This window comes from Vombatus ursinus, unplaced genomic scaffold (assembly GCF_900497805.2).
Source record: "Vombatus ursinus unplaced genomic scaffold, bare-nosed wombat genome assembly UNPS02014235.1, whole genome shotgun sequence".
NCBI lineage: Eukaryota > Metazoa > Chordata > Mammalia > Diprotodontia > Vombatidae > Vombatus > Vombatus ursinus.
Window position 1 is genome coordinate 527307 of NW_020954013.1, and position 12659 is coordinate 539965.

Below are 12659 nucleotides of genomic sequence, written 5' to 3' on the forward strand. Positions count from 1 at the left end.
CTGACATATGACAATTATTTCTTTGCCCCCTCTTCCAGTAATCTTCACATAATATCGGTCTGCCTCAATTGATGCTTTTTTTTTCTACTAGCCTTTTTCAGCATTCTATGACTTTTGGTTTTGACAGATCCCTGGGCCTTTTTTGGCTCCTACAAAACTTCTATTCCCATTTAGTTCTTAGTCATCTTAAAAAGCTTACATAGCTGATTTTTCTCTAGAAAGCCTCGGATTTGCAAGAATTGATTTTCATACCGTTTTTTGCCTCATAAAGTCAGTCAGTCACAATCTGACTATCTCCACATGATAAGGTTGGTGTGAACTTTCATGTTTTTAATAAACCTAGAAGACTGAGGAAAATGTCACTTATTATTAGTGAATTCACCAAGCTTTTGTTCTTTCAATTTCACTTATTTGATTATTTGCCTGTCCCTTGGTCCTATTCCTTCCTTTTTGATAGCATAACAATAGTTGGGTTTCAAGTCTTGCCAGGTCTTTGCTTTCCACTAGGTAGTAAGCTCCGAGAGAACAAGAAATGAGTCTTACAGAAACTCTTTGCTTCCCTGCCCCCTGGTGCCATGTTCTGCACATAGGAGGGACTTAACTATGGTGGCTGTAGGTAAGGAAGGGTTCCTGTACTCCCTGTTGACTGGTGGCCTTCCCCAGGAATATTCTTTCCTCAGTAAATCTGATTGTTTTCACATATGAATGTCACCCTTTTTAGCCCTAAGAACTTAGAGGTATGAAAATCACAGAATTTGTCAGAAATTAATTTTTAAATAGTTTTAATCAAATATAATGATGCTTTTAAAACATTTTCCTCACAGGGATCACCTGTGCCAGCCAGCTTCTTCAGGTTCCAACCAGCTCTCCTCCCCCTGTTTGGGAACACTAAGCATACCTTGACAAAACTTTCAGATTTCCAGTTCACCTGGGAAGAAGAGTTGGGGGTGCCTCATGGATTACTGAGCACCATGCTGTGCCTTAGCAGAAGATACAGGAGCATAAGCCCCAGATCTTTCCTAACTCAACAGAAAGACCGATTTATTGCATCTAGAGGGAGGAGCTTTGAGCTTAGCTGAACCAATTTCCATTTTTTTATATAATCATGACACTTGGGACTCAAGAAAGAATGGGATTCATTCAGCATCACTTGGGAAGTAAATAGGAAAATCCCAATCTGAACCTTGGTTCTCTGACTCCAACATTGGTGGTCTTTCCAGCATGATACCACTCTGCATAGATATCCATTGCTTTCACTTGAGAAGAGAAAGAGAACCTGTTTATATACCTGTATAAAGAATACATATACATATATACATATACATACATACATATACTAATATATATGTATATGTATATATATGTATGTGGGTGTGTGGGTGTGTATGTGTATGTATATATGTTGGTATAGGAAACCACAAAGGTGTGGCAGTTCTTACCATAGCTAGGATCAGTGTGGGTCACAGGCAAGGGGAGAGACAAAGTTATAGAGTGAGATTGAGGAGATAGAAATGAAGACTTGACAGTCAGAATGAGCTTTCAATTTACCTGCCTGGCTACATTCTCTTATGGTAGGCTGGGAATGAAATGAATAGAGAGCACTCACTGCCTGCTCAGGGTCATTTGCTCCCCTTATCTGGTCTCCACAGCAGCTGTCAGCACATTGGGGTTATAAGGTGGGTTTGAAAGGGAGAAAATAAAGTCAATGAAACAGAAGCCGGGTTTCTGGACTCCCCTGGGCTTCTCTAAATCCAGCAAGAAATCCAAGTTCCTGATTTTGCTCTACCAGGACACTAATCTTGAGGCAACTTCTCCTTTCTCTGAAAGAGGCCAGATGAGAGCAGAGAAATCCTGCTCCTCAATTCTCTTAATTTTCTAGAGACTTAACATATCCGTAGTTACCTCCAGTTCAGCAGACAAGCAAATGCTACCTGTCATTGTGCAGATTTATGCTAATATTGTGTAACAAATATTAAATTCAAGTGTTCTGCTTACTATGTGTGGTTTAGGTGATATTTTGAGCAGATTGTATGAATAATAAATAAACCACGTGTGAGCAGAGTTACTCTGATTTCCTGCACTTTGTTGCTATCAACATCTTCATATGTTTATATAGGTATCAATAACTGAATATATTTCTAGAAACCTTAATTTAGTAGTATATAGTTGTCACATTAAAATCTTGTCTTTCAATGGATTTTATATACATTTTTCATTTCCTTGTTCTTTTTGTAGTTTGTGGTTGGATCTAATACTAACTGTTTTATTTTGTGATATCAGCAAACATTTTTTTGCGGACCAGGCCCTCTAAGAACTGTTTCATCAATAAACAGTAGCTGAATCCTGATGTAGCCACAACTTTTAAAAATTTTCACTTACTTTCAAGTATTTTGCAGAAATCAAATTTGTCTCCTGTTAAAGCTACATAACCTTTATTGTATTATCACCTCAAGTAATACTCTATGAATTCCTTAAGTGTTATGTTGAGTAATATTAAGTCCTATTATCCTACCCTAAAGGATGCATTTTAGGGAATATTTGTGTAGGTTTTTGAAATTTTTAAATGTCAAAGTAATGCAATGTCAGTATTTTGGCTGGGATGAGTCAATAAGAAAAAAATATATTTATTAATATTGTATGTATTGTATGTATTAATATTGTAGGTATTAATAAACTCAAAACTCAAATGGAAATAAAAGTTCTGCTCCTTAGTTGGGCTAACACTGAGGAATAACCTCCCTTTTCCATCATCTTATCAGACTGTAAGTGACACGGATTCAGCATGTAGACACCTGGGCCTGCTGTTTGCCCAGAATCTCTCAGCATCAGCTTTCCCTTGACCCTTAGCCACACTTCCTTGACCAAGCCGAGGTGGAGCCCAGATCAAGAATAATTGGAACATTTTTATCTATGCCCCTCAAACAGGTACACCGTCATCTCTACATACCAAGGAAAACTCCATGTAATTTTTGTTTTCATTTTCAGGGACTTATCCTTTATTTTACCACAGAGAGTTCCAGAGCAATGGGTTCCTTTCCCCTGAGTTAACAAAACAATCACTTACTAAGCACCTCTTTATTACACAATGTGTTGAACCTTGTGCTAGGATCCTGATATAAGAACACTAAACTGAGGAGATATTTCAGTCCTCTCAAACTTTGTCTCTGCAATTAAGGTAAAGAGACACTTACCCAACTGCTTTCTCTTGACCTGCTGGTACGTAAAACACAGCAGTGATTAGTAAGCAAGCGTGCATGTATGTGTGTGTGCCTGGGCATATATTGCAGTCTGTTGGAGGAAGAGGGCCAGAGATACAGTTATAAAGACGATCATGTCTGAGATCATTTCCTCTGGAGCTGTGGTTATTATGTCACCTGCATAGTTGTTACAGTGTTTGTTTGGGAAATCTAGGACATAAATAAAAGAAAGTTAACTTTGCTTGCAAATGTTAATCCCTATGTGGCGCCAAGGTCTATTGATTAATTAGAATCTCCAAAGTTATGACACGAATTTTTGATAGGTAAGATTAAAACCAAGGAGGGTGGGGAGAGGGCTTTTGGGAGCCAAGAGGGTTGAGTAAGCAGTAAATCACAGTAACTCTCCCATATCCACCTCCAAACAACCCTAAAATTGTGCCCTCAAACAAATTCTGGAATAGCAGGACCGGCAAAAAGATGGGATGAAACAATTCTTTAGCCCAAAAAACTTAGACGATCAGCAAGAAAGGTCCATCTCATTTGGGTAAGAATATATACTTCCTACTCCCTGGCCATTTGCTCACCATCCCACCTTGGATTATGGACTAGAAACTTGACTAGAGGTTTCAACTCCTTTGACTCTGGAATGTTCACCCTGCACTACTTCTCTCCAATGGTGAATGTCTTAGCAGGAACACTATTTCCAGGTAGGCCTAGCTGGGCTTCACCTTCTGCTTCATTTACTCTTCAGACACCTTTCTCCAATTTTCTTTGCTGCTTAACTCATACCTTTTCCCCTTTTTCCAGTTCTGGAAGCATGATCAAATGAACTCTGTCACTGCTCCCAAAGGGAAGTATGTAAAGATATCCCCATGATGTCATTCCCAATCCCTACAGCATGCCAAAGCAGACTAGATCTCCTCGGCAACTCTTCCCATGAAAGCATTGTCTCTTCCTTTCAGACTGTAAGCTTCTTCAGAGCAGTACCCCTATTTATTTTGGTATTTCTTTCCACAGCTCTGAAGATGGTTCTTAGCACAAAGAAAATGCCTAATAATTATTTTTTCCTTCTTTTATTCATTCATGCATTCCCCATCAGGAAAAAAATGAAAGGAAAGTCCCAGACTATTTTTTTTACAGAAGAAATTCAAACTTTAGAAACTATATGAAATGATTATCAAATTTGCCTATGATCATAAAAGTAATAAGTGTCAAAGAGGAACCTTAAACCAAGGTAATTCTGACTCCAAGCCCAGCACTTTGTCCTCAAAACTATACTACCTTTATTTCAGGAAGAAAATGAATCTAATTAGAGTTTTCTGGGTCCACTTCCATGGCAAATATAAGATATAAAAGCACATAATTAAGGACAGAACAATTTTATTCCCTAGACCTTTACGTGTGAGGAGCAATTCCTAAGAATGTCTAGAGGTTAACTTCCCAGATATTGTTGGATAGAGGGTGCATACAATAATAATATACCAAAAGTAAGCATAACACAGAAGACAAACACAAAGGGATACATGGGAGGTTTGGAATTGTAAGCTCATATCTAAAGAAGGCCTAAGATTAGCAGAAGCACATGCCGTTCATATTGCTAATGTTGACCAAAAAAAATCTAGAAGAAAACATAGGAAAGGATGTGGGAAAACAGGCACATCCAGGCATTGTTAGGTGGGCTGTATTCAGAATTATGCAGCCATTCTGGAAGCAAAGTGGAATTATGCCAAAAAGTTACTAAATTGTGCATAAGCTTTGAGAGAACAGAAATCATATGATTATCTCAATAGATGCTGAAAAAGCTTTTGAAAAATACAACACCCATTCCTATTAAAAGCATTAAAAAGCATAGGAATAAGGGGAGTTTTTTGTTTTAATGATATGTAGTATCTATTTAAAACCATCAGCAAGAATTTTCTGTAATGGGGATAAGCTAGAAGCCTTTGCAATAATATCAGGGGTGAAGCAGGGATGCCCATTATCACCACTATTATTCAATATTGTATTAGAAATGTTAGCTATGGCAATGAGAAGAAAACATGAAACAAATTAGAATAGGTGATGAGGAAACAAATCAACTAAAAACATTTGAAATAATCAACAAAATCAACAAATTTGCAGGATATAAAATTAACCCATATAAATCATTAATATTCCTATGTATTACTAATGAAGTCCAGTAATAGGAGATAGAAAGAGAAATTCCATTTAAAATAACTGTAGACAATATAAAATACTTCAAAGTCTACCTACCAAGACAAATGCAGTAACACAATTACAAAACACTTTTCACACAAATAAAGTCAGATCTAAACAAATGGAAAATGTCAATTACTCGTGAGTGGGCTGAGCCAATATAATGAAAATAATAATTTTCCATGAATTAGTTTACATATTCAGTGACATACCAAAATGATTTTATAGAGCTAGATAAAATAACAAAATTCATCTGGAAGAACAAGATGCCAAGAATATAAAGGCAATATATCAGATTGCTTGCTGTCTTTGAGAGAGGGGAGGGTCGGGAGAGAGGGAGAAAAAAATTGGAATTCAAAATCTTATAAAAGTGAATGTTGAAAACTAAAAAAATATAAAAGCAATTAATGAAAAATATGTGAAGGAAGGTGGCCTAGGTGTACCACACCTCAAACTATATTATAAAGTGGCAATGATCAAACCATTCCAGTACTAGATAAGAAAGAGTCATGAATCAGTGCAAGAGATTAAGTATACAAGACACAGTAGAAAGTAGCCACAGTATTCTAATATTTGATAAACCCAAAGACCCAAGCTTTTGGGACAAGAACTCACTATTTGACAAAAACAGCTGGGAAAACTGGAAAACAGTATAGCAGAAACTAGGTATAGACCAAAACCTTACATGGTATGCCAAGATAAGTTCAAAACAGGTCCCTGATTTAGACATAAAGGGTGATAATATAAGCAAATTAGAATATGGAGGTTGAAAAATTTTACTGGTCAGATCTCTGGAGAAGAGAAGAGTTTATGACCAAATAAGAGGTATAGAGCATTATGAGATGGACAATGGATAATTTTGATTATATCGAATTAAAAAGATTTTGCACAAACCAAACCAATGCAACCAAGATTAGAAGGAAAGCAGAAAGCTGAGAAAATTTTCTCCAGTAACTGTCTCTGATAAAGGCCTCATTTCTCAGATATATGGATAACTGCATCAAATTTATAAGAATACAAGTCATTCTCCAAATGATAAGTGGTAAAAGGATATGACAAGGCAGTTTTCTGATGAAGAAATTGTAGCTATCTATAGGCATGTGTAAAAATGCTCTACACATTATTAGAGAAATACAAATTAAAGTAAAAAATAACTTAAAATAAATATTTAAATACTTCAATATAAAATATATTATAAATATACATGTTATATAAATATATAAAATTTGATATTAAAAATAAAAATAAATATTTTAAAATATTTTCTATAAAATATTTTTAATTTAATTTTTAATTTATGGAATAAAACAAACATTTCCATAGCATAGTATAATAATAAGATAATCACACATGAAACTGCAAATCTATTATGTACAACCTGCTATTCTTTTTAAATTTATAATAAAGTTGTCATGTAAATTTCTTTTTTTCTTCCCCATTACCCTAGAGATGGCTACCCTTAGACACAAATAGGTATGTATATATAAAATTATTCTATACATACTTTTATCAACTTGTTGATTCTTTTTCTGGATGCAGATAGTATCTTTCTTCATATGTCCTTTATAGTTAATAAATAGTCAAAATAACTTATTCATCAAAGTCATTTAAAATTATTTAATATTTAATTTTCCCTCAGCTACATGTAAAAACAATTTTAACATTGTTTTAAAATTTTGAGCTCCAAATTCTCTCCCTTCCTCCCTCCACCTCCCATTGAAAAGGCAAGTACTTTAATATAGTTTACACATGTGTAGTCATGCAGAAGACTTCCACAATAGTCAAATTGTGAAAGACTCACTATATTTCCCTCCATCCTATCTCTCTCATTTATTCTATTCTCTCTCTCCTTTCACCCTGTCCCTCCTCAAAAGTATTTTCTTCACTGAGCTTTTGGACCTCCTTTTCCATTTGTCTGATACTGCTTTTTAAGGCATTCTTCTTCTCCTTGGCTTTTTGGACCTTTTTTGCCATTTGGTCTAGTCTATTTTTTTAAAGTGTTATTTTCTTCATTATTTTTTGGAGTCTCCTTTACCAAACTATTAACTCATTTTTCATGATTTTCTTGCATTACTCTCATTTCTCTTCCCATTTTTCCTCTACTTCTCTTACTTGATTTTCAAAATCCTTTTTGAGCTTTTCCGTGACCTAAGACCAATTCGTATTTTTCTTGGAAGTTTTGGATGTAGGAGCTTTGACTTTGTTGTCTTCTTCTGAGTGTGTGTTTTGATCTTACTTGTCACCAAATTAAGTTTCTATAGTCAGAGGTTTTTACCATTGTTTGCTCATTTTCCCAGCCTATTACTTGACTTTTTAACCCTTTACTAAGGTATGGCTCTGCTTCCAGTATGGAGGGCTCACTGTCTTAAGCTTCAGGGGTTTTGTGCAGCTGTTTTCAGAGATACTTCTAGGGACCTGTAAGTTTTCAGTTCTTCCAAGGTGGTATGATCAAAGGAGAGGTGTTTACTCTTCTCTTGGCCTGTGCTCTGATCTATGAGTGACAAGCACTCTTTTCTGCCCTGGAACTGTGAGGATGGTCCCCTCTCCACTGCTGTTGCAAGCTCTGCTATGCCAGTCCTCCTCCTCACCCCAGTACTGCCACCCAGGACTGTGACCTGGATCTGAGTGTGGGCAAAGCAACAGAGTCCTGCCTCAGCGCTAGCAAAGAGACCCCTGTAATCTCCTTCTGATCAGTCGTTCGATGCCCCTACAGACTGTTTACTGAGAACTCCAGAAACAGGTGCTGCCACTGTCCCTGCCGCTGCTAGTGCCTGCTGCTGACTCAGTCACTCCCACAGTCTGCTCCTGGTTTTCTGGGGCTGGGGCTGGTATGGCCTGAGCTGGACTGTACCCCTCTCTCACCCCGGTCTGACATGCCTTTCCTGCTGACCTTCTAAGTTGTCTTTGGCATCTGGGGGCTGAGAATCTGGAAACTACCACTGCTACCAGCGATTCAGTCCCCTGAGGCCTGCTCTCGGCTTGCTTGGGCCCACTCTGTGCTGGCATGGCCTACACTGGACTGCCCTACTCTCTCAGCCTGGTGCAACAAACTTTTCCTGTCAACCTTTCAGGTTGTCTTGGGCAGGAAATTTGTTTCACTCTGTCTTTTTGTGGGTTCTGCTGCTCTAGAGCTTGTTTAGAGTCATTTTTAAAGGTATCTGGAGGGGTTTGGGGGAGAGCTCAGGCGAGTGCTTTACTCTGCCATCTTGGCTCTGCCCCCAAAGTAAATATTAAAACAATATTTCTGTGTCTGTATACAATGTTCTCTTGGTTCTGCTCGTCATTATTTTATTCAAGTCTTTCCATGCTTTTTAAAATCATTGGGCTCATCATTTCTTACAGCACAGTAATCTTCCATCACAATTATATACCACAACTTGTTCAGCTAGTACCCAGTTGACAGGCATCCCCACAATTTCCAGTTCTTTGCCACCACAAAGAGAGCTACTTCAAACTTTTTAGAACATGTAGCTTCTTTTCCTTTTTCCCTAATCATCCTTGGAAATAGGCCTAGTAGTGGTATTGCTGGGTTAAAGGATATAGACAGATTAATAATACTTTGGGCAGAATGCAAGATTTCTCTTCAGATTGGTGAAATCAGTTCACAATTCCACCACCAACAAATTACTGTCACAATTTTTTTACATCCCTTCTAACATTTGTTGCTTTCCTTTTCAATCATTTTAGCCAATCTGGTAGGTGGAAAATGGTATCTCAAAGTTGTATCAAATTTGCATTACTCTAAGCAGTAATGATTTAGAACATTTTTTTTCGTATGACTATAAATCATTTTGATTTATTTATTGGAAAACTGCCTGTTCATATCTATTGACCATTTATCAATCGGGGAACGACTTATATTCTCATAGCTTTTACATTCTTTATATATTTGAGATATGAGACTTCTATTTATGAAATAATCTATAATTTTCCCCCAATTTTCTGCTTTCCTTTGGATCTTGGCTACATTTGTTTTATTAGTCTACAACCTTTTAAATATAATGTAGGTGAAATTATCCATTTTACACCTAACTTTGCTCTCTATCTCTTGTTTATTCATAGATTGTTCACCTATGCATAAGTCTCGTAAGTAATATGTTCCGTGTCCTTCTAATTTTCTTGTAATATCTCTCTTTATATCTAGGTCATGTATCTATTTTGACCTTACCTTGGTAAATGATGTAAGGTATTACACTACTTTCCAGTTTTCTCAACAATTTTACCAGATAATGAATTCTTGTCACAAAAACTTACATCGTTACACATATCAAATACAAAGTTACTTTATTTGCTATTGTGAATTGTATGTCTACTCTGTTCCGTTGATCTACCTTTCTATTTCTTAGCTCCGACCAGACATTTTTGATAATTACTACCTCATAATATATTTTAAGATCTGATACTGCTAAACCTCCTTCCTTTACACTTTTTTCATTATTTCTTTTGATATTATTGACATTTTGTTTTTCCAAATCAATTTTTAAAATTTTTTTTTCTAATTCGGTAAAATAATTTTCAATTGTCACATTCTTTTTGAAATCATGGCAATTATTGGGTTATATGTCTGGCCAGGCATTTGCTTCCCACCAAGTTCTGAGTTCTGAGAGAGCAAGAGATGAGTCATATGCAAACTTTGTACCTTCTTGTCCCCTGGTTGAGTGCTCCACACTCAGGAGGGGCTTAATTGTGGTGGTGATTGTAGGTGATGAATGATGTGCATTTCACGTGTGGCTGGGGGCCTTTCCCAGTTCTATTCTTTTCCCTTTGCAAATCTAACTTTTTCTTCGCATTTCTCTCTTGTTCTTATGTACTGAGTTTTTTTTTTTTTTGGTAAATTCAAGTTATCTAGCTTGATAATCTAAGAACAGTTACAAATACAATTTAAAACATACACAGTGAATGCACTAGGAAAACCTTAGCTATCATCTGTGCCAACCAACCTCTAATTAAGTGGCCCCTTGATGAGCCTTTCATAAACCTATTGACCCATCTGTTAATTAATAATAAACATAATACTAGGAAGTTGAAAATGGTTATCCTATCTGACCAAAGTTGATTTTCTGGTTGGCAATTTCATTCAGGAGGTTAAATTACCAGGATTACAAGGAAAGCTGTGTCTAATTAGACAGGGTCAGGGCAAACCAGCACAGGTGTTCCCTGACATGGCAGATTGGGAAAAAAGGCTTCAAAAGGAAAAGTAAAAAGAAGTTATGAAAGAAAGGAATTAGTATGAGACAGGCCTAAGGAAATTCCCACCATCCCAGCCTAGAAGGGTCCTTGTTTTTTATGGTTCATTCTGATGCTTTGGAGTATTTCATGGAACTGCCAGATATGGAAAGGCCGCTAGAGTCAAGGAAGCAAACCTTTCTTCATGATTCATTGATCTTGCACCTCAGTTTCAGGAATCTGTTGAATGACTGGCTTTGGTGTTCTTTCATATTCTACTGAGCTGAAACAGTTTGAGTCCCTGTGCCTCTATAGGTCTTCTCTGTGGAACTTCATCAGAGGGCAATGGAGACCCTGTCACTTTTCCATTTATGAATGAGCACAAGTCCTGGGGATCTGGTTATCAGTGTTGATCAGAATAAAAGGGCTGACTGCTGGATACCAGAGAGACAAAAAGGCTGAGGTATGTATCACCCAAGTGTGTAGGTTTTCAAAATGGAACCTACACAGAACAAAAATGGGACTGAATATATTAAACAGAACATAGATGCCCACTAGAAGCAAGATAGTTTGGGTGGCTCTGGTTTCAGGGGATATTTTTGAGGACAGGCTATTACTATGAATATGCTTTACATGCTTCTTGTGTAAATATAGGATTGAGACCATATGGGCACTAGAAAACATCATGAGACACAGAAACAAAGTATCATAAACACATATTATGACTATAATTTTAACATGATTATTACTATTCATATCTAGGGATCTGTACCAATTTTTGCAACCAGGTATACTACCTGTTCTGTTCTTTGCATCATCGTGGTATTGAAGTAGAATGACATATAATAGTAGATTGAAGATGCAGCAAAGAAGAATGCATGGAATGATGCTCTTTGGTGCTCTCATTTTGGGCTGTGACCATATGGAGTTGTTGGGACTTATAGTGATGGCCTGGAAGACACTCAAGATGCAAGTGGAACACAAGGAGAGGCTCCGGGTTAGCGACTGCATGTATGTGATGATTTTAATTGCAGTCCCATCAAGGAGACATTTCACCCTCCAAAGCCTTGTTGTAGTAGGTATTCCCCTAAAGAGAAGCAGCATGGCATTGGAAAAGGCCAAATGGATGATAATGAGGTTTATAGGTCTTGTTCTCTGAGCAATGAGGTAATTAAAGGTATTTAGAAAGAGGAGGACACAGTTTCCTAGGAATCCAACCACAGTTAGTAACAGGTACACTATCCCCAGGATTTCATCAAAAGTCAGCATTCTTTAGGTGTCTTGGGAAGATGATTTGTTGTCAAATTCTATGGGACCTATGGAAAAACACATGATATACCCATTGTTATATTCTTAGATTGCCCCAATGAAATTCCATGACCTTCTGATCTCCCATATGAGGAGTAATAAAGTTCCTCAGAGACTGGGTACTAACTTCCTATTGAACTCTAAAATTGCTTTCTTAGCTGAAAATCTTTTATCGTTCCATCTTTCCATAGGCCTGAAAACCCCCAGGCAGCGAGGTGGCACAGTGGACAAGGTGCTGGCCCTGGTGTCAGGAAGATCTGTGTTCAAATGCAGCCTCAGATGCTAACTAGCTGTGGGATCCTGGGTTCTTCTGGGAACCATGTTTGCCTCAATTTCTTCATCTATAAAATGAGCTGGAGTAGGAACGGAAAACCACTCTAGTATCTTTGCCAAGAAAATCCCAATTGGATTCACAAGGAATTCCACATGACTAATCAACAGAACAAAAAGGAGAAGACATCTGAGCCTATTCTTTCTCACAGTGACCTTCAACCCTACCATCTTCCTTTTGTTTCTCTGCCCTTCGTCAGTGCAGCAGCTAAACTATTCTTTGTTTTTTTTTTTAACATGTCAATATGCCCTTATTTCTTTAAGTAAACTGCTTTATCATCTACTTTTTTATCCCTTGGTCATTTGTCCCTCTATGACTCCTAAAATCTCCATTTATTTCTCTTCTTCATGTCTCTCTGATGTGCTATATAGGAAGTCAAGGGAGTTTCCTGTATATGTTCATTAAGAAATTGTGTCATTTATTCTCCCTTGGAATCTCCATTGCAGCAAGGTCAATTTTCT

The 12659-nt window shown here is 37.1% G+C and overlaps 1 protein-coding gene across 1 annotated transcript; it reads right to left on the reverse strand.

The window, feature by feature from the left end:
* Positions 1–10928: 10928 nt before the first annotated feature.
* Positions 10929–11828, reverse strand: LOC114041993 (vomeronasal type-1 receptor 1-like). The gene has a single exon (XM_027860682.1). It carries the CDS (start codon positions 11826–11828, stop codon positions 10929–10931), a length of 900 nt encoding a protein of 299 aa, XP_027716483.1.
* Between the last annotated feature and the right edge of the window lie 831 nt (positions 11829–12659).